The following is a 23509-nucleotide window of genomic DNA, read 5'->3' as shown; positions in this document are numbered from 1 at the left end:
CTAATGCATTATGTATGAGATTGATTTCAAGAGCATAGATTAATTCAAGGTGCAAAAATCAGAATTTCTTACCAGGAATTTTGATTTGGCTGCCCAGGTGTTAGGCATTGTTTCATTCTCCCCAGAAGCAAATTTAGACTGAGATGCATGCTTTCAATTGGAAATGCATTTACTAAAACTTAGAAGTGTGGGGTCCAAGAATATGTTGCACTCAGTCATCTGCACTTCTAAATATATGGTAATTGCTATTGTTTGTGTACAAAATGAGAGAAAATAGAACTAATTAGAGAAATGTTACCTTCTGCAGATAGAGTATTTCTTAGGATAACATTGTTTTAAATGTCTAACGTTGTTAACAGAGGTGTTTTTTTTAATCTTTGTTTCCACCTTGGCATAGTCACAGGGTACATTTCCTATGTTTTGTACATTTATTTAAACAGAAATAGAATTAACTTCTTTTCTTTTTGCTCAAATTACTGGCTTCATGTGCTGTGTAGGTGTTTCTTGAATGCACACACCATGCTTACTTAAAAGTAACTACATTTTGAGATAGAATATATATTATGCCCTTCATATCAAGGTATAGTCATGAATTACAAGCTTCCATTCTACAAATTTCCGGAGTGACATTTTATTATCACAGATCATTTTAGGATACTTCCTGAGAAAGTAAAATATCTCCTCATATAACTGCCTTTTCAGCTGGAAGCATAACAGAGTGCCTTGGGATAGTAAAGACTAAAAGGATTAGCCATTAGGAGGGCTCTCATATCACCTTCATCTTTAAACACATCCTAACAGCTTGCCTGGGCAGAAATTCTGGGCAACATTACTTTCATCTGTTTGCAGCTGTGTGAGAGAAAATACTCAGCTCTGGGGCACGCTGTGGTTCCTGCTCTGCCAGGGCTGACAGCAGAAGCATCTAACTTCTCACCATGGGTATGAACATTTACAGTTGCTTTCACTCCTGCTAATTCCTTGGTTATAGTGCTGTTGCCTAGTCCACATCAATAGCAGAAGTTGTTCCTGTGGGAATCAGTTATGGGGAGTGTTCAGAGAGCTTAAAGGAAAAAGTAGCAGAGGCTATTCATCATTCAGTAGTGCTGGGGAGGTGGTTGCTGTAGAAACCTCTTCCAGGTCTAGTAAATGTCAAGAATCAGATGGTACCCTCTGCAGCTCTGTATATCAGAGTGGAGATGCTCCCACGCACAGGGAGCCGGGAGGCCCCTCCTGGAGACACTGGAGATTTTCTGGCTGTCTGCCTGATGGGGAGACCCAGCCATCCCCATCAACATCCCTCTGAGCAGAGGCTGCTGCCATCACTCTGTATTCAGCAGGACCACTGCATCCATCACAGTACATTCCCCAGGGCCTTTCTTCAGGTCTTGTGCTCACACCTCATCTCAGCCTGCATCAGCAAGCTGTCTCTAGCAACTCAGAGGGAAAAGCAGAAAGTAATAAAGTGTCACTGAATGTGTTTTAGCTGGAGCTGGCAGCAAAAGCCTGGGGCTGAACAGGAAGCACCTGTATCACTTGAAGGAGATCAGATTTGCTCTCCTCGGGTAGCTTTCACTGGAGTGTTACAGCAGCATCAGCCCTGGGATGCCGTGAACACAGTGAACACAACTGGAATTAAAAGATGAAAAAACAAACAAACAAACAAACAAACAAAAAACAGAATAAAACAGCAAACAGATATGTGCTTAAATGAAGCTCTCAACTCAATTGCAGGTTAATGGCAACAATATCCTAAGATACTGCAAAGGAGAACAGGAAGCTTGGAATTTGATCACTGCTTCATAAAGGGGTTGAGTTATAATTTAAGCAAGTTTGATTGTTCTGTACAGCAGAGGTGCTTTTTAAAGTAAAGATCTCCAGCCACAATGCACACTACTTAGCTTCCTTTGGTAGGGATCTTTTAAATACTTGCAGATTTGGATTTTAGTCCATTATCAGTCCCTCTACTAGCAGTAGTGCAGACTTGCTGAAATAATGGGTGTATCTCCCCAGAGCTAAGGTCTTGTGTGGGTTTCTTCGACTTACTTAGCACTTGTTATGTGTGTTTCCAGTGACAAAATGAGCTAATGTGTCTGGCCTGTTCTGCCCAGCAGCTTGTGAACCAATCTTGGGCTTCACTGGGACAATTCTTAATAATTTCCTCTGGGTCAGCTGATCTTGGGTTTTTACATGTAAGGTAAAGTGAATCTCTCTTTGTCTGGGTCATTTGTTGCAAAACATGCTTTCTGTGACTAATGTTTCTGTCTTTCTATTTGAGATTGGTAAGATGGAGCTGCATCATTTTTACTATAACAAAAAGTGATGTTGCTGATCCTTGGGGTAGACTTCAAGATTGCTTTAGATATCCATGTTCTAAATGAAGACACAAGAATACCTCGTTATGCAACCCCTATGAAGTCTGTCATGTTTCCAGCTGCTACATATGCTGTTGGTTTGTTTTGATAAGTGTGCTAGAAGCCCAGTGCTAGGCAGGACACATCACTGATCTCATGCAACCCATTCTGGACACTAGTATGTGGGAATATCATTCAAAAAGCAGTTTTCTCTGAGTTTTAATTTAAATGCTGATGCCCATAGAAGATCTTCCTGGGTCATTTTTATTTTCAAGATGTATTTCAGCACTGAGTAAACTGACTAATAAATGCAGACACCCAGACCAGCTGCCTGCCAGCTGCTGACAGATGTGGCTATCTAGTCCATTCACTTTGCTGGGATGCTTATTTCTGTAAATAGTACTGCTCAGTTCTGTCTACCTTCAAAGCAATTTTTAAACTTCAGCCGATCAATAGAGAGGATTGCGAGGAGGCAAGTATTACTCTGTTATTAAGACAGGTCATCTAGGGAGAATGTTTAAGGTGAAACAGTGTAAATTAGCGAGTTGGTGGACAGTCTGTAGAAAAAATTCCTGATACCTTTCTTCTCAGAAGACAGAAATTATGAAGAAGAATAGATCTGAGTAAAATTAATACCACCCAGCACTATGTAATCCATCGAAAACCTATGATTGACCTATTATAATTGAAAGGAATATTTGATTTTGTGAAAATTTGTGGGAAAGTTCAAGAAGAGGACTGTGGCAAAACAGTGACCTGGAGGCATTGCCAAATTAATGTTCCTTCATGGTTAGCTACTGGTAGGTTGAGTCATAGAAAACAGATGTTTGAGAACTCACTACGTGTTTACGGAGTGTCCAGAGCCAGGGGTTGTCCCAGAAGAGGCCCCAAGAGAGATTTCCTTGTCCACTACTCATGCATGTGCTCCTTACTGCTATTAGTATTCTTACTGGTAGAGTTAAAATATCCAAGAGTTTCTCAGAAATGATGGCCTAGCTTCCCAAATTATTTCCTTTTCTTTTTTTTCCTTTCATTTCTTTTCTCTCTATGTTTCAGATTATGCTTGGCCTTTGCCTAAACAGTTGTGCCCTATATGGATTTCCCTAGATGTGCTCTTTTCAACTGCATCTATTATGCATCTCTGTGCCATCTCTCTTGATCGGTATGTAGCAATACGCAATCCCATTGAGCACAGCCGCTTCAATTCCCGCACCAAGGCTATTATGAAAATTGCTGCAGTTTGGACCATATCCATAGGTAAGAAATGCGGCTTACGATCTTAACCGTGTCTTAATGAATAACAGTGTTACTCCAATTTTCATTTAGGATTTTTAAGAGGATACTCAAATTAATTTACCTGGCCTGCATGACTGAGTATAACAAATGATTATTGGGAAATAGAAATCTTTCATTGTGATTGGTCACTGACAAAAATAAGTAGTCATTTTTCAGAATATCACCACTTCCAATGCCGAAGCACTGCTGCTGTATACATATCAATATGCCAATAATGATGGTAACACAGACAAATGGAATGATAAAACTGCTGTGTAAACAAAGCAGAAAATAACATTAGCAAAGAATTTGAACATAAAATCCAGCCAATACAAATGAGATCTACACTGCAGTCACTGCAGTTAAACTTGCTCAAATTCTGGTGGCAGTTTAAGTAAAGCAATGTAGAATTCAAGGCAGGCTAACAGCTAGGTATTTACTACCTCTTGTGTGGATTTTATAGTCTTTATTATACTCTGCCACAGCTGGATTATTTCTAGTACTGAGCTAGAGAGTTTGAAGTTATAGTAAATGAGGAATAGACATAAAACAAGACATTTTGTATTACTTTGATAAAAAAAAAAAAATGATAAGTAAAGCAGCAGTTAAATAGGTAAGAAAAGGAAAAAATGATAGCAAGATAACAGTGTAACATCAGGAATTATGTAAGGAAAAACATTCGGGGCAGAATTATTTCAATGTGGTCTATTAAAGAGGTACTTGGTACAAGGTCAGAAGGATTGTATGACCTCTCCCCTATGCTGTATTACCTTTATTTGCTTGAATAAAAAGTAGTCTTACAAAGACTACTTTTAAAATTTAACTTCTACATTTTCTTTCATAAAGCAGTTGTCACTTCCAGCACAGTATTGTAAGGAAAATAATATCTCATGTACTTTAACTTCTCTTGGTTTTTGCTTTACAAATGTAATATGATCCTTGATGTCTGGGTGCTGCAGGGGCAACTTCTGAAGAAGTTTGTCTAGAAAAAGGTTATGAAAACAAGAAAAAAAAATAAAAAGAGGTAGCTATAGAGCTACCTCTTCCTGGAGTTACTGGGTGGGGAGTGGCTCAGCATGATGGAAATCAGAACTATGGATTCTACTACCCTCCAAGGGCAAAAGTACCTGAACCAGGATAGGTAAGGTGACTTGGTTCTGCTTCAGAGTTCAAACACTTCATGCCTGCCTAGCTCTCTTGTATGATGTTTAGCTGTCTTCATTTATAATAGGGTGCAAAAGAGGTGAAATAATGAACTTTAAAAGAAAGAGTTAAGAATGGAGATGTAAGGACACTTCTTTTACAAACATATGGTTTCTTAGCCATCAGTGAGGCAATAGGTGCTGTATTTATTCCCCAGCATCTAAAAGCCTTTAGGAAGAAGGTGTAAGCAGTCACTCAGTGGGATGTCTGCAGTTTCCCAGGAGGTGAAAGGAGGTGCATCACAGCCCATGCCTGGGTGCTCTCCTGCGCTGGGATAACAGCTGAGAAGGTGTACAGTGCTGGCTGGGTTTTGGGGATGTTTTCTTCTTTCCTTATGATGCAGATACAGTTGGTCCAGGGAAGTATTTTCTTGCATACCTTTTTTTGAAGATACAGGCAGAATCAATAATCCCCTGCCAGGGTATGGAGAATCAGGACACTGAAATGCTGTTGGATTTCCACCCTCCCCAATGCATGTATAGTTTTTATCCATTTACTTGGGCCTTCTCCGTTAGGTTGCACTAAATGGGGAAAGAAAAGTGCTCTTGGCATGTCTCTAGCTTATTTTAGCATACCTATTTTTTCTTCATAAATGAATGCAGAAATGTGACAAAGGAATAAACTGAACATGAAATGAAAGAAAAGAACCCACAATACTCACAAAAACCCAAAGGTTATTGTTATCTTCTAGCTCTTACCTGCTTGTCATTTGGAAAGTTCTGATGAAAATTTTCAAGAGGATTAAATAGGTTAAACAAATTCACACCCCTTCAATATCAAGTATTACAAGAGTCTGTGCATTTCTGTACACAACCAAGTATCAAATTCAAAGCAGAACTTTAGTTCAGGCTGGTCAGTTTGTATTTCTTAAATCCTGCTTCAGTTGGACTGAAGAAACTTTTAAATGTATCCCAAGTAAAGAATTCTGAATTCTGTTCCTGAATCAGAATTTAAAATCAGAAGGAAAAAGCATGTCATTTATCTTAATATAGTAGCTTTTGCATTCCATTTTCCTGAAATGTTAATGCTGACAGCAAAATATATTATAGAAGTTCTTTGATCATTGAGCTATGAATTTGGCAGGTTGCACAAGCCTAAACTCATGACTGGGTTTTTAAGCAGAGGAACATTAACAGAGTCCTCCTGTGTGTTGGCAATTGCTTTTCAAATTAATCTTTTCCAATATCCTCTTTGTTCTGTATTAAAGTGCATCACAATCAGTTGTCCTGTGTCTTAGCAAATGAACCCCAAGCAATATTTTGTGTCCAGTTAGAGAAAAAGTGGGTGCTATGAAGTGCTGGGAAGAGCATCTTGTGAAAATGAGTTTCATGACAGCACTATGCACAGGCTGGAAATAGAAATGTGGGCAACTGAAATATCTGCACAATAGAAAATGAAAATAAATTATCGCTGTGAGCTTGCTGGCAGAATCATGATATTTCATGTCTTCAGACTTTGCACTGTTGCAAGTGAAAGGTTTTCACTAGTGACACATAGGCTTAGCCTGTCTTGCTAGAATCCCCGTGTCTTACTCTGAGTGAGGTCACTTTGGGCCATTTTTCACATTAAAGAGAGATAGAGATCTCCACGTAGCTCTTAGCAGGACAATGAGGAGGTGGTCAAACTCTAAACACACACCTTACGATGCAAGATAAATTGTTAACTGGGTAATATTGATATAAAAGAAATTTCAATTTTGAAATATAAATGAATGAACATCAGTGGTGTGGAAAGGTGCACACAAGTTGCTTCTGATATAAAAATAAGTAAAATATAGTTCTGAAGCTTCCTGTGGCCCAGCTGTGTGCCTGCTACCACAAGACAGATTTTCTTCTGCTTCCCAGAAACTTCAAGGTTTGGTCACTTACTAGAGGGCACCCAAATTACACGGGCTGTAGACTTCGCAGCTCAAGTTTACTTCCTTAGTAACAGCCTAAACTCAATAAGCGAGGCCATCCTTTAAATTCAATGCCAGCCACAGTTCTTACATTTATTTCTCCGGAACCAGCTCTTGTTAGTGGAAATGTGGCCTGGGAATTTTATGTTAAGGTTTATAGCCAGCAGTGTAACTGTGTAGACAGCAGAATTTGTGTGACAGTAAGCATTGTTTACTGTAACAAATGGCTGCAGGATGTCTGTCCCTGGACATTGCAGCGTACCTGGCTGACAGCATCTGAGCACAAAAAACAGATCAGATCCAAATTTTGTTCTTTGCATCACTGCCATAAGCAGACTTTTCACAATTGCTTTTCTTATCAGAGAGAATAAACAGTTTCTTAGGTGACTGAGAAACTCTGGGGCACTCACACAGCATTAACCTGTCACTAAATACTTTTTCTTCACTTTTTGTTTCTTACCAGACAAGTCTGTATTTTGTTTGTTTGTTTGAAAACAAAATAAGTAGCAAAAATGAAATGTGCTGCTGAATTGCAGATATACCACAGTATGTTTTGTATTAGAACTGGACTTTTTTCTTTTCATTCTTTCTCTGACTTGCTAATGATATCACAGTTTCATTTTCAGGTAGACATACTAGGCTTGTACATATAGTAAATCATTAAACTTGAATGAGGATGTAAAATACTTTTTAAAATTTTTATACTGCATCATTGTTTTATTGAGGAGATTTATTTGTAGAAGTATGAAAGATCTGTGCTTGCAATTATCAGTAAAAACTCATCTTGATTAATGAGCTTTTGATGATATTGATGATTGATGATATGTCTAACAGGTTCCTGCTCTGCCCTAAGTGTTCCTCTCTTACACAGGCTGAGCAAGTCCCTTTATGCAAGCTGTCCTAATAATGTCCTTAAAGGCCCTCCAGCTCTCAGCTAAACCTCCCATTATCTCACTGATATTCAGTTTGAGGAACATGCTTAGCATGGCATCACCAGTATTATTTCACTAGAGTTTTTTATCATGATTACAAGAGGGGCATTAATTTCTCTAGCATATCAGCAAGAGTTATCTTGCTCGGGTGATGAAGACCATAGCAGTTGATAAGCTGAGTTTGTAGCAAGGGAACTACTTAAGGATTTCTGTCATGGGTGCCTGGATTAGTTTGATTTTGTCATCAAATATCAGTGAAATGTTTTGCGTGGGATGGCAGCAGATGTTGATTGTTTGTAAGTGATTTGTGCAGAAAATGGATTGACCATTCTACTATATCCATTCCTTGGGGCAAGAGAAATACTGATGTCTCCTGTTTGAGGCTACTGCTACTAAACATGAGTTCAGGCATTGTCGTGTGATTGTAGTGGGAAGTTCAGCCCTGGCAGCATTTACACTGTGAGGAGGAGCCACATTCCTCTTTGTTCATATGCACCACTGAAAAGAAGTGGTCGAGCAAAGCAAGAGAAGTCATTTAGCAAAAGAGAGGGGCAGGCAGGAAAATAATTTATTTATTCAATCTTTTATTGGTGTTTGCTAGTTTTCCTTCTGGACTTGGGTTGTTCAGTGCTCTTGTAAGGTTTAAGTAAAGGTCAGCAACTTGCTCAGACACAGGCAGTAATTACATTCCTCTGTTTGCAGTTGTGTTCATTGCATGCAGAGAGATTCTTCAAAGTTCAACCCCCTTTTATCTTTGACTTTAAACCAACACAGGTTTGGCACTGTTGTTCTGTTGGAACAGTTAGATAAAACTAGACCTAATCCATCCCTGAAGGTGCATTGTTACTGCATTAGCACATGAAATGTACTGCAATTAGTTTGCTGACATATGAGGAATATGGAATTTTATGTTTTAGAACACTTCAAAAACTGACGTCCTTCAATTTGTCACTGAAAAGCTTGCTTCCTGAAACCTGTGCCTTTTCTTTCATAATGCAAGTAAGGAGGCTGGTGTCTGTTGGGGTTTGCTTGTTGCTGTGTGTTAGTAATTATTAGAGAAATGCACAGGCCTTTTGCAAGATACTTCTGTTAAGAAACCAAACAGATTTGTTTTAGTTTTCTTTTCCCTTTTCTGAGAGGCTTTGGGGTGTCAGTTCTTCAATGCTAATGAATAGTTACAGTAGCTGCTGATACTCAGGTGAATGTCTCTTAAAGTGGTAACCCAAGTTTATTTTATCTGATAATAAATATGAGGTTAAAGAAATGAAGTTAGACATGCAGTGTTTAGCATGGACAGCAGTGTTCTTGCCTTTGCAGCATAGAGAGCTTTTATGCCAGCCGTAGTCTTGTTTGGCTCACAGCTCTCTCTGTGTTTTGTTTTTGAATTGTGTGTAAATGCCAAGAGAGTGGCAGGAAGGTCCCAAGCCCACCTGCTTTAGTAGAGCCCTTGCTGTTGATCACAGCAAACTTTGGATCCAGTGCTGACACCAGAAGTTGTCCCTGGCATCCCCAGGCCCATCAACCAGCAGTAAAATGTGACTACGCTTGCGTTCAACCCTGAGAATCGCACACATGGAAAGAGAAAGTAAACCCATATGCAGGCTCCTGTTTTCTTTACTGAAGTTGTTGTCCCTGAATGAAATCAAATCTCTTCTTATGCAAGAATGTTGTGAGGAAGAAAGAATGGAAATTATTTCCTTCTTAGTGGAAACCATCAAAGACTCCATATTTCCAGTAATCTTTATCAGTCTCGTAAGCTTTCACAGAAGAAAACAAGATACTAAACACAAAAACATTATTGTTTTTCATTTAATTCTACATTTTGTGACTGACAATTGTACATTTGGACTTTTTACCCAGCTTTTCTTCTGGAGCAAGCTAGTAAATGTTTTACAAAGCCATATTTGTAGACATTTGGGTTTTGTTTTATTAATTGGGAATCTGTGAAGAGCATCTGTTACTCTGTGTCCACAGCATCATCTCAGCCCCATTTGTTGAACTGATCTGCTGGCTTGAGAACAGCTTTAAAGATGACAGGAAGCAGAGATGGGAGAACAACTGTAATTGGATTTGTAATCCAGAGGATGTCCCTCTGTCTTGCTTTCTGCATGCTCTATCATACAGAATCTAAGGGAGGGGAGAAGATAAAAATGACCTTAATATCCTTTGTAAACTGCTGTGATGAAAAGGGATGTCTGACCCAAGCTACTGCCTGGCAGGAAGTGCTTCCAGCCTTCAGCTGAGCAGGGACTTGGTCTGTGGCTTGCTGGCTCATGGTGGCTGGTTTTGTCTTCTCACCAAGGCAATCCCAGTTGCCCTAGATACTGCTTAAACATCGAGCAAGAGGACCAAGTTTGCTGTGAAGAGCAAAGCATGATTTTCAATAAACTTTCAAAGTTTGAGCAGTGTGCCAGCTCAGCTGCAAGGCAGAAGTTCAAGAAATGTTCTGCACTGGGGCTCAGAGCTGAACAGCAGTAATGCTGCCTGGTGGTAGGCTGCTTCTTTCTTAAATTGTGAACATTTATAACCCTAGTGTTAGCACTGTGGGGCATTTGAGTCAAGTGGAGTCAAATGCCTTCTTCATGCTTGCTCAAACAGCATAATTCAGATAAGGCCAGCATTGCTGTTTGCCCTTGCTCAGATACCACAGGCATGCCTACTGGTATGTACTGCATGTAGTGACCTATTAAAATCAGGGTCAGTGTGTGAGCAGCATCTGAAAGCAGGTATTTGTGCTTTTGAGATTGTGGCAGCTGCAGTTTTGCAATAATCCCTCTGAAGGAAGCCTGTCTGGGGTGTCTGAGACTCATAGCACTTCAGTTCTCAGTGCTGGGGGTTGAAGAGTTGCTCCTGATTGCCCAAGTGGACTTAGTTCCCTTCAGGGCTGGATTGTGAGGTGGATCAGTGATAAGTTTCATATTAAAGAATTTGTTTATTTTATGAAGCTATGACTAAAATGTATAGCTGCTAAAATGTATAGCTACAAAGGAGAAGTGTGAGGCAGAAGAAAGCATTTGAGATGAGGCAAGTGCTGTCTGTTCAACAGTTCTGTAAGACGGCAGCTGAATGAGTATGTGTTGGCAGGCTCCTTTGAGGGCATCTTTCCTCCTCCTTCTGTTTAACAATGGGATTTTCCTGGATTAGAGGAAGGAGCAAACAAAGACCTGGAGCTCTCTCTTCTGTGCTTTCTTGGTTTGAAATCCCACTTTGTTACGAAAAATGTGAGGGACATTTTTCCATTACAGCAGTTACCTCCTTGTTCCATATGATCAGTGCTGAGGAATTTCTTCCTCATGTAGAATTTTAGACTGTTATCAGCACTCTTGACATCTATATTCATATTCCAGAACTGGGTTATTTTTCATGAATGTAATTTATGTGTGTGACCTGAGGATATCCTGAAACCTCATCTCATTTCCTTTGGCTAAAGTAATAACACTTAAAATTCAGTGAAGACTACTTCATGAATGAACCTCTATTCCTTTCTATGTTTTGTTTCAAAGGCTATTTCTTTTACAAGACTCTAAAACATAAAATACCTCTCCATGTAAATAAAATCTCAGTGTAATGCCATTGATCTAATTCAGATTTCTTCTTTGTGCAAAAGCTGTTTTCTCTACCTCCCACTTTCCACCTTCTGAGTGTCTGGAATTTGATGGAGTCAGGGCATTAGAAAAATGTCTTTAACAATAAAAAGTCAATGGCTTGCTTGGATAGAGGTTATTGCAAAGACAATAGGTTATTGCCGAGGCTTGGCACAAGAAGGTTAAAAGATATAAACATATCAGAGAGGAAGCAAGTACCTTGCCAAGGGTAAGCTGGTAAACGTTAGAGGAAAGAAGACTGGATCCTGGAACTATCACCTGGACTAAGGAAACACAAGCTATTATCACAGAAGGTGTTTAAGTTCATTAATTTTCAGAAGAAATTCCTTCACTAACTTACTGGCAAGTGGTAATTTATAGTAATGACTGATTGCAGATGTATTCTTCAGAATCCTGGAAAACACTTGGCCCACTGGAAAAAATACCCTAGCTAATAGTTTTAGCATGTTACACTCTCCCTTTAGAAATGCAGAATTCCAAAGGACTAGGACCTGTGTTATTCACAGCTATCCAAAAAAGGAATCCAGGCAAAATAATGGCCTCAAAATTGGTTGTTGCTGGGAAGAAGGACTTAGGGAACAGCATGGTCAGCCCCACAGATATGTGTGCAGAGGGAGTGCTCACAGCCAGCCAGGAAGCTGTGGAGGGAAGGAGCAGGAGACAGATACATTCTACTGCTCTCTGATTGCTGGGTCATGCAGTTTTCTTCCTTTCCTTGAAAGGACAAAAAAATTGTAAAAAAAAAAATAAAATGGAGAAAGATAATTAAAAGCATAAAATGAGTTTGGCATGAGGATAGAATAAGTAGAAAAGCATTCTTCACTTCTAAAAGAGATGTTAGAAGGTGGAGAAGATAAAGGTCTATAAAATTGCTGAGAAGGTGGAAAAGGTGACCAGAGAGTGATTTTTCACTGTTTCTCACAGAAGAGAATCTGTTGGAGTCAAAGGAAATTATCAGGCAGTAAAGATATAGTTTGTTTACATGACAAACAGATAAGTTGTGAAACTGATTGCCACTGAATATCATAGAGATCAAATGGGATCAGGAATTTACACAAGACAGATCTCTCAAAGCTTATTTTAAAAAAGAAGGATTGGGTACACTTCTGGCTGTGGAATTTTCTAAGGTATAATGTCAACATCTGCTCCATTTTGTATCATGGCCCCGAACATCTGGAAATTGATTTAAAAAAAAAAAATGGCAAGGCTATGTGAACCCACAATGATCTAGCTAGATCTGGCCCACCATGTCTTTTCTGCATTCTGATATACACATTGGTTATAATATTCCAAAATATGTTGTTATTGCTTTTGTTGGTTTTGGCTGCGTGTAGACAGATTTCTTTGGAAGGCTTCAGGTCTGTCCTGTCATGGGACTGAGCTCCCAAGGGACAAACTTTGGATCTCACTATGCATAACAAACACTCAAAGAAGAACCAGTGCTCTGGAATGAGTCCTCAATTCCCTCCCCACAGTAAATTGCTGATGGCTTTCACAAGGTAAAATAGATCAGATATACAGATATATACTCCTCAGAGGAAATCAGTGTTAGAGGACATTGAGTAAATGCCTGTGAGTTAAAGCTATTCAGAATGCTTTAATTTGTTCATTCCTTTACTCCCAGTGAAAGACAGGCCAGCAGCTAGCTGTGGATGAGGACTCCTATGTGCAGTCCTGGGCAGCCATGCTCCAGGCTGAACATACTGTCTGCTCTGCCCATGTGTCAGATAGCCAAACAGCATGGACACACAGCTGCCTGCAGAGATCCTCCAGGCAGAACTCCTGCTTCTGCTCCAGAAATGCCTGAAATCCAGAACAAACAAGCTGGGCCAGGGATGCTGAAGAGAGAAAAAGGGTTCAAAGTGTTCTTAATCTTGTTTGTCTTCCATTTAGTTCATGACAATAAAAAGTGGCTGTACTGTGCCACCAGGATACAAGAGAAACTACCTTGGTCAGTGTGGTGATTCTGAAAGTTTACTAATCTGCTCTGTGCCTTGGAGTAGGTGGGAGCTGTGCTCAGTTGTTGATATAATTGAGTCATTTAAAGTTTTCTTCCCTTCAGCCAGAGAGTTTGTGGCTGGGATTCTGATTTTGGACTGTCATGTCAATCTGATTACCATTTTGATTACACCTTTTCTACTCTCATGATGTCTGTTGTTCCAGTTCATAGCCTTGTATTCAATCAAGATACAGGGATGGGAAATCAGGCAGATGTGTTCTGCAGCCTTTTCATTTGACTACATAATGGTCTCTAAGAATTCAAGTAAGACTGTCTCTGCAGTACTTATCAGTTTGACGCTGTTTGTGGATGAAGTGTCTGGGCAGGCAGAGCTTACAGAGATCACCCTGCTTGCACCAAGATAGCTGATAAGGACCCAGAAAACCAGGAGATTTACTTCCAAGTGTCTGTTAAGCTATGGCAAAAGTTGCCATTTTTCTATCTGGATTATTTAAATATCTTCTAAAAACTTGCTTTTAAAGCTTCATTCTTCTCCATTTGTATTATTTTCTTCTTTAACATTTGCTAATATCTACTCTATGCCTGTGATTTCAATCCTACCCCCTCCCCACCAAACTGGCAGCCAGCTGTAAAACAGTAATGTAATGACTGCCTTTTCTACAGTTTATGCTAGAAAAAGTTCTTGATAAAGGAGTTGTTATGTTGGATTCACTGTGTTAGCTGTGGAGCACAGCGATACTGCAGTAGTTCCCAGTGGAGGCTGCTCACTCTCTGGGCCTGCACTCCCGGGAGTGTTGTTACACAAGGTTTTAACCTCCACCTGGGAGTAATAACTTCTTTTTCAAACAGCCTTATGCAGTGGGTTGAATGTGTGCAGGACCTGCATCTACTGTGCTGCCTCTTTGGAGCCCTGTCTCTCCAGGTAACCATCTCTTTTTTGTTTTTGTTCTTCCAGGGATATCTATGCCCATTCCAGTCATTGGTTTGCAGGATGACTCCAGGGTATTCATAAATGGGACTTGCGTCCTCAATGATGAGAACTTCGTCCTCATTGGATCCTTCATGGCATTCTTCATCCCTCTCATCATCATGGTGATCACGTATTGCCTGACCGTCCAGGTGCTGCAGAGACAGGCAACAGTGTTCATGTGTGGAGAGGTGCCCAAGCAGAGGAGAAGCAGTGTGAACTGCCTCAAGAAAGAAAACAACACAGAGAACATTTCAATGCTTCACAATCATGAGGGGGCATCTCACTTGAACTCTCCTGTGAATAAGGAGGCAGTGCTTTTTCGGAAAGGAACCATGCAGTCCATCAACAATGAACGAAGAGCCTCCAAGGTCCTGGGCATCGTTTTCTTTTTGTTCCTCATCATGTGGTGCCCATTTTTCATCACTAATGTCATGTCTGTCCTTTGCAAGGAAGCCTGCGATAAAGACCTCTTGAGTGAACTCCTCGATGTGTTTGTTTGGGTGGGGTATGTTTGCTCTGGGATTAATCCCCTTGTATACACACTTTTCAATAAAACATACCGCAGGGCTTTTTCCAATTATATCCGCTGCCAATACAAGACCAGTAAAAAATCAGCACTGCGACAGAATCAGTGTCTGAATGTTGCTTCAACAGCTTTATATGGGAAGGATCTGACTTTAACTAGTTATCGAAATGGCAATGAACTCAACAGCATGGAACTAGATGAAGCTGAGGAGGGCCTTGTAATGCAACCAGGGACTTCAGAGCTCTCCATAAACAGCTGTAATGTTGTAAGTGAAAGAGTGAGCTGTGTGTAAATGTGGCTCACACAGCCTTTTGCTGCAGTATATCTGTAGCCAAAATATATTGTATAAAAATGTACGTGTTGGTCAAAGGACAATGTATATATTGCATTCTGAACAAAGCTTCTTTTTTTTAAGAAAAAAAAAAAAAGTTGTCTTTCCAGTCCAGTACTTAAAATCATATATATTAATATACTGCAGTGAAGTTTAAGGTTCTATATTTACTGTTAATACTAGATCAGAACTATTAGTTACTTTGCATATGTCATGGACAAAATGTTTGAATTCTTCTTCCAGTGCATGAACAAAAATGCTGAATATTTATCTCAGGTGGCATTTGCTGGAGTCCAGAATGGCACGTTTATAGTTATATATCAAATACATGCTATTAGACTTGGTCAGTATAACTTTCTTTTTCAAGTTGACAGTAAATATATACTTTAAATCCTCACCTCTACTTGTGCCGTGTAAAGACTGTACAGAAACCTGGCAGAGAGATATGACAAAAGCATAGCAGCTGTGTATGCAGCTGGCCAGATACATCCTGTTAAGGGTAGTGGCTCACTGCCATACTGGGGCAATTTTGCACTTCTATGGACATCTTTTAAATGTTGACTTCCTCTCCAGTCCTGCTGCATTCTTTCTGTTCACTAGGAGGCTTCTGCTCCCATAAGAAAGGTGGGGAATGCAGTTCTGGTGTGGCTTGGTGGTCCTGACTGGGATCGCTTGTACTCTTGGAAAAGAAGCATGAGAAACAGAGCCAACCCCCGTTATCTGCTTTAACCATTTTACAAATGGAGATCCTCAGATTTATAAAAAGCCCTCCATTGTTCTTATAAATCACCTGTTATGGGATGGGGGAAGTGGTGCTCAGTGTGGATGGCACTGCCTTCAGAGTTTGCTTGGATGATCAGAGTCTGGTTCACCTGGAGAGGAGTGCTCTGTCTTTGTAAGGGCTCATCTTTTCTATCCCCTCATCTCTTTAGTCATTAGCTCATTTTGCATTTGCTTTTATTTTTCAAAACCCAGGGATCTTCAGTATTGATGATAAAATCTAGTTTAGGGTATAGGGCAGAAGCTGCTGTGCTTGTGGCACAGGTTGGGGTCAGGCTGTGAGGTTCAGGATACAGCCCCCAGGGGCTGCTCAGGAGAGAAGCATAAATGAAGGATCGCTACATTTTTCTCCTGTCTCATGAGGTGATGGGCAGAGCTGGAAAGAGTATGTGACTGGAATCGTTTGCTGGTGGTGTCGTTCAAAAACTATGACCAGGGACAGGAAGGAAGCAGACATGGAATTATGACCTGGAGCAAGTCTACATGGAAGATTAATCTGGATTAATTTTTCAAATTGATTTATGCCATTTCACTCCCAAAGTAAATTATATTATATCATATTAAAGCCACTTATATCTTAATGAAAACATCGACATCAAGATTTAATGCAGTTTAACTAATCTGCTTTTAATTCACACCGTAAGTAATTTGAATTAATTTTCTTCTGTGTTCCTGTGTAGACAAACCCTCAAAGGCACCATGTCTTCCTGGCACAGTGCCTCTGGGGTGATGCCTCTCATGCAATTTCCCTTATGTAGAGTACTGTCTAATGCCAGATCTAACCCATAATGTTTTTATATCTTCATTAACTAATACACAAATGCTGCAGTCATCCATCTAACACGGATGCATTTAGTACCACTAACAGCCTCTGGCTATGAAAATCCTCAGAAGAGGAAAGCTTACATTAGGCATGGATAAGTTGTATTTTACTAATACAAACTGCTTGTACTCTAAGCTTGCTGTGTTCATCCCACCAAAATTCACTTGTAGGGGAAAGAGAAAAATTTGAAAGTGCATTAGTGCAATGTTGTGCTGTTGTTTTGCTGTGTACAGCAAAAACCTTGCTAAGAGGCCACTACTGAAACACATCTTATGGGTTGCATCTGCTACTGGGCTGCTTCCAGCTTGAAACAGTGAAGCTGCTGATCCTCTCTTCTCTTTCATTCCCTCCTGTGCAAAATCTATAGTACTTCCATGCAGGCAGGCGAGGTATCCTTAGGGAGCATAGCATACTGCTTGCAGAAGGCAGCAGAGATGGACTGCGTACCAGTCTGCTGGCAGTTTCAGTGGCTTGAATGCTTGGGAATCTACCTGCCTGTCCAAAAAGGTCTGCTAACCAGCAGGAAAAGGACTAGCCAGAAACACAAACTTGTGCCTTCAGTGACTGCCCTTTACTCTGTGTCAAATTTGAATATCTCAAGCAGTAGAGAAAAATCAGAAAGATCACATTGCTTTTGTAGTTCTTCCCCCCTCCCCTCCCTTGGGTGAATTCATACCACATCTTTTACAAACACGTATATGTCTGGGTGTGTATGTATATATGTGTGTGTGTACATATATATACATATATATATAAAAGCCAACCACAGACTTTGAAAGCATTTAGCAATAAGTTGAATTACAGTAGCTTCTAGCACATGTGAATAGGTCATATGTGAATAGCTCATTTGCCACAGCATCCTTGAACTTGGTGTAAGTTCACACAAATACATTTTCATTGCATAGGAGCCTTCATGTCTTACCCTTGCCAGGTCTGTTGTATGGGCAAAAAGGGGACCTACTATATTTGGATGTAAATAATGAGAACTGAACTGAGAATTTACAGAATTTTTATATATGTTTTTAAGAAATTCAGCACCAGAACTGTAAATATGTCAAGTGTTGCTACTCAGCTGGACCCGTTCTGATGTATGCTACTTCTATAGATAACCAGACAAGGGGACTGCCTTATAGAGCCTGTGTTCTCTCCCAGCCAGCGGGTGATAACATTTTTGTGAATGATTAAATACTGTCAATTGCCCAACTTCCTTTGGGTCATTAACATCAGGGTTTTGTGATGCTGCTATTAATTTATTAAAGAAAGTTTGTTGGTTTAATCACTCTTAATTTTTTTTTGATGGTCTATCAGAAAATAAATAAATGAACATGCCCTCTCTTCCTTTCATCTCTCACCAATTAAAACATGTCCTGATCTAAAAATATGTCTGACCAAAAAATAAAACAACAACAAAAAATCAAGATAAGGAACTCTCATTTCTCCTCCCCCTCTTGAAGCATGCCCCATGGTTCCTTTAATCATAGAAAGTAGTGTCATCAGGTATCCCAGCACTTCTAACCCTAAAGCTTGCTAAATATAGTAATGGTGATAAAATATTCACCCTTTTCTCCTAATTCCTTCCAGTAATATATATTAAAAATAACATATATTTTTTTTAATATTTCAATGTGAAGAGTTGGTTTAGTTCTCTGCAATTTAACCAGTCAGCTTGTCCTCACAGCAGCTTTGCTTCTCGTAAACTGTTGTCATTAACCATGCTGGTGCCTCAAGAAGCCCTGACCTGGGGCTGCCTGCTGAGATTACCCGCTGCAAGTTTTGTGTGAGTGCTAAAACCATGCTCAGGTACGATTTTATCATACAAATAGTGTGTGTGGTGATATTTTCTTTGAGTGAACAAGTGAAAATAGCTCCTTGGAAATGATGATGTAGGCTGTAGTGTGCTGGTGGCCTTGTTTCCCAAACCAGAAACTGAGCATGCATGCAGGGGTTCTGACCTAGCAAACAAACTCCTCTGATGACTTGCATCAGGGAAGATGCTCATGGGGACCATCTATTGTGTTTCTGTAAGACCAGGCAGAGTATGAGAGGACAGCATTTCAGCTCACCACCTCTGCATTCCACAATTACATCCATCATTGTACAGGCTGTGCAGTTCAATTGAATGAGTAGGGTAGGAATGTCAACCCCACGACATGGAGCATGGCATGGCAGGGCTAGCACTGTCCTGAGCTGTAAGGGCCTGCAGCCTTCCCCAACAGAGGCCTGAAGCATGGCTGGCCATGATTGCTCAGGCACAAAGTCTCCCAGCTGAGCAGCCCAGGTTCCAGACCTGGGCTGGCTCAACTGCATCTCTGCTGTTTGGCTCTGTGCCATGCTGTTTATCACAGCCGAGTCTTAGGAGTAGCACTCAGGGTCAGTTGTGGTGGCTTTGAGGACCTCTGTGGGCCTCAAAATCTGGCTTTTGAGGGCAAGGACTTGCTCCTTCATTGCTGTGCTCAATGATTATAGGAACAGTTACTCTGTATGTATAAAAACAGAGAAGCACTTGGAAGGCAATAGGGTTCAGAGCCAATGCTGAGGATCCTTAGGGCATCCTACGTAGTTTCTTGTGTTAATGACTTGTAGGTTAGCAATAACTTTTATCTGAGAGGTAATTTAAAGATGCTGGTTCATGAGTAGTCAGCATGAACAATGTGGTGATCTTAGTGCCTTTTTCCCTACAGAGACACGCACCCACCACAACTGCCTTTCCTCTGGACAGTCCTTCCAAGAGGTTCATCACTGGCTTGGGGTGCGGTTGTTGCATTTCCCCCTCCATGTCAGAGGTAATGTGCCTGTGAAGCAGGCTAGTTGCAGTCATCTGGTGTGCTTGAACCATGAGGGCCCTGGGTATGGAGATCTAAATTTCAAAGGCAAACTTATGCTTTAAAGAAAAAAAGCAAACCACAAGCAGCTTTTCAGAAATATTATTTAGTTTTGAGTTAATGAAGCGTGCTTGATATTCTTGCAGACAAATAACGCTAATTTGGCATTCCAAAAGCAATGCCCAATGTGGTAAAGATGCAGATGTCTCTTGGATGGATTTCCTCCCTGGGTCACAGTATCATTAGGATAGCTACTTGCCAAGCCAAGGACTGGATTTGGCTTTATCTCCATTTCTCCATAGGCAGAAAAGGCATCAGAAGCTTTTTCCAGGGAAAGAGCTTACAAAGATCACCAAGCATTTGGCAGGTACAGCAGAAGAACAGATGTGGACAGATGTACACACACACACATCAACACGCACTTATTCCTGCACAAAACACACATCCTAGAGCCCACACCAAGCCAAAAGATGTGTCTCCATGCTTCAGTCTTCCACTGGAAAAAAGAAAAATCTGTTCAACTGGGGATGAAACCTGTAACAGGGAGCTCATACGTGTTTGTAGGTGTCACTGTGAAACGTGGACTGTTGTAATCATAATGTAGAGGTGAGGTTGCATGTAACAAAACATGCTTTTATTTTTTCATTTTTAACTGTGAAGTTGCTATTGACTGTTCTGCCTCTCCCTCATTTTTCTTTAAGTCTCAGGCCTTCAGCTTGTTTCCTTTTACCCACACTGAATCTCATGCTCTGAAGCTGTCAGAAGTTGACAAATATCTACGAGATGTGCCATTCCTTCTCAGCCGTGCAGGGATGCTGCAATCCCATAACAACATGGAGATGGAGTCTTCAGGTGAGTGATTTTAAATATATATGAGACAGACAATCAATGCAGTAAGACATGCTTGCCCAGTAAACAACTACACCAGAAGTTCTTTAACCAACAGTCAAATACACGAGCTTGGAACTGAATATTTTTGCTTAAAATTAAAATTTCTGCAACTACATAAAATTTTGCAAAAGGCTGGGCTGCTGGTCCAGAGCGTCAAAGATTTCTGGGTGCCCAGCAAATGGATAGGTGTCTAGCAGTAACAAAGGTCCAATATCTGACTACTCTGGGATGGTGAAGGCAATAAAATTATCCAGGTGAAAAAAGTCATTTTGAAAAATTAACATACTGGATCATTACGCGTTATCTCTTTCATTAATGTTGCCTTATCTTTTGCTTTCCCAGAAACCTAAGTACCGATTAACATGTGAATACAATTTCCCCAGTAGCTTCTCAGGACAGTGGCTGTTGTTTTGCCACTCCAGTGGCACTTGGGTATTAGGTGACCAATGACATGAATCGTGCAGCATCACAGAGGGACATGCTAAATCCACCATTCTGATTGTTCCTGTGCTTGAATCATAATTACCACAATAACAAATTACATAAATTAATGTTTAATTAAAATATAGCCTAATTATCCAAAGTATGTTTTTAACAGGATCTAATTGTGGCATTTTGAGTTATTTAAATTGCTGATACACTAAAAACAATCTGTAGTCTGGTGCCTGTTAAGCCACTGTCTGGTTGCAATAGTTAACATTTAGAGCAGAATTTTGAATTTGTTTGTGCTGCTGCTGTGAGTGTCTCCTCTTGCAGAACTGAGCTACTGAATGGCATGGTGCTCATGATGGGTGCTAATCCAAGCCACTGAAAATTTCTATCAGGGCCTTTTTCTAGTCTGACTCTAGGACAGCTCTTCTGTGACTTTCTGAGGAGGAAGACTCTATTGCCCCTCCTGCAGAGTCCACATTTCTGAAAGATTGTGGTAGTGTTCAAAGCAACAGGTAAGTGCCAATGTGCGCTGGCTTGCATCTTTCCTAGGTATTGCTGAAGACGAATCTCCCTTTATCCCTGACCAGAATGTCCCATGATGGCATTTAGCAAAGTAGTGGGGTGCGTTACTCAACCCATGCAAAAAAGCAGGCAATGCAGAAAACCATGGTCAACAAATGGTATTTTTCCTTAGCCAGACCTTTACACTTTGGGAGTAAAAGAATATGATTGCCTGTTGTATTGCAGGCAGTTGGCACTTCTGCTTTTACAAAAATAGACTGTACTGTGTGTTGGGCCTGAACAATAGCCCCGGTGACGGGCATGGTGAAGGGACCCAAGTCCAGGCAGCGGCACTGAGAGCCCTTTGGATGTGAGGAGAGTAAAGAGCTCGGCTTGTACCCCTAGCAGCCAAGAATGGGGGAAAGAAAGCTCTGCATGAGGACATCAGGGAGTGCTTGTTCTGACTAAAAAGGGAAAGGAGCTATTTAGACTGGAGAGGAATATTGGCATATAAAAAGGGCCAGAAATAAACTAGAAATTAGAAGCAGGTTTCTATCTGCTGCAGTGTTTCATGTCTGGAGCAGTACTTTCTGACGAAGGAGCAGCAACAGTAACCAAGAAGCCTACTGAGGGCTCAGCCCTTGCATTCAGACAGGAATTTATGTTACAGGGGTGCAGCAGGAGGGTACAGCTCAGTGCCCCACGTCCTCAGCTTGCCAGCTGGCATTGCTTGGGCACCAAGCCAGCCATCTGCATTATGACACCTCAGACCTCCTGGGCGATACATCCCAAAGCATGGGAAGAACAAACATCTTGAAGCAAGAACACTATTTTTGTTCTGTGGCCCTTCCAAGTCCTGGTGGAGCCGTGAAAAATGCCACAATGTTGGAGGCAGGCAGGCAAAGCCATGCTGAGCCAGAGCATCTTCCACAAGGAGGACATTGTGAAGTCAAGGGATGGCAGAGGCAGCATGTTCCCAGCCCTGAACCAAGCTCTTGTTGTATGAAACAATATTTCATTTGTATTCATAGAAGCATCCAGAATTAACCAGTTTAGCTAGCCCAATCCTGACTGCTCTTAGTCACTTAAGTATGTTTTATTTACCCACAACTGCATTTTCGTGGACATTGAGTATTATTAGACCCAGTCTTGGTCTGCTCTGGGGAGCTGCAGCATTGAGGTAGCGTCCTGTAGGGCTGTCATTAGCTGGTGTAGCTCAGAAAATAGTGGTGAGCAGCTTTGAGGGCTTTGCACTAACTGACTTGTTCAATGCTTTTCTTTGTCACTGAATTTCCAGCTGTGCAGCCAGGAGTTTCATGTTTTTGCTCCAGTAAAATAAATTGTGTTGTTGTTTTTTTAAGATCTCTGTTGTTAAAAGCGGACTCAGCTAAACCTGGCAGGCAGCAAGGTTATTGTTTTCTCAGTGTGATGTTTCTAAATAAATTGCCAGTATGGGCAAAAATTTCTGGGCAGCTACCAGCCAGGACTGATAGGAGAGTCTCAAAGGTTGGGATATATTTCCATTTCAACAGTTAAGAGCAGGAACACCATCAGATAAAAGGCACGGAGTGTCCTTTCCTGGACTTTATGCAACAGATGGGGACCTCTCAGTGGCACAACATCTCTCCCCAGCTCCCCAGTTCTGCTGACTGCAGCCAGACCCTGCAAGTATGTTTGGATACCTGGAGGCAGATGGTAACCTCTGTCTGTTGTCTCCAGTTTCATCTCCTGTGTAAATTTTCCATGGAGAAAGGTCTGTGCGCTGAACCTCATAGCACATTGCTACGCCTTTTGCATCTGTTTGTTGTTACTGAAGTTGCACTTATGCATCATGGCCACACAGGCAGCGAGGCTGGGGAAAACAAGAGTGATATGTCCACAGGCAGATCAACAGCAAATCTGGAGTGAAGGGGAGCTGGCGAAGGCTGGACGCTTACAGTGACATGCATTCACATGGGAAACTCAGCATCTTCAGTTTACCTAGTGTGTGTTTCAATGCAAGCTTTCTTTCCAACTGTGGGCAGATGAACAGTTCAGTGCTCTGAGTCTGACCCCATTCCTGGGTGGTGAGGGACTGCTGTGTTTACAGATTTTAGTCTTGAAATACAGACCTTCTTTTCCAAAGAACTTCATGTGTCTGGTATGTGTGTTTTCTCCGCCGCTGGGTGAATTCCAGTGAAAAACATTCTGCCACCCTTTGTCTTTTTTAA

The 23509-nt window shown here is 40.9% G+C and overlaps 1 protein-coding gene across 2 annotated transcripts in view; it reads left to right on the top strand.

The window, feature by feature from the left end:
- The window catches only part of HTR2C (5-hydroxytryptamine receptor 2C), a 165537-nt gene extending 150216 nt beyond the window's left edge, over positions 1 to 15321 (top strand). For both annotated transcript variants that reach the window (XM_082771127.1, XM_082771128.1), the window contains exons 3-4: positions 3408 to 3608; positions 14179 to 15321. In XM_082771127.1, coding sequence (XP_082627253.1) covers positions 3408 to 3608; positions 14179 to 15011 — 1034 coding nt within the window. In that variant the 3' untranslated portion in view covers positions 15012 to 15321. The remainder of the gene's footprint in view (positions 1 to 3407; positions 3609 to 14178) is intronic.
- The last annotated feature ends 8188 nt before the right edge of the window (positions 15322 to 23509 follow it).

Source organism: Aythya marila (assembly GCF_965140915.1).
Source record: "Aythya marila genome assembly, chromosome: 13".
Classification (NCBI taxonomy): Eukaryota; Metazoa; Chordata; class Aves; order Anseriformes; family Anatidae; genus Aythya; species Aythya marila.
This window is presented reverse-complemented; position numbering and strand designations above follow the sequence as displayed.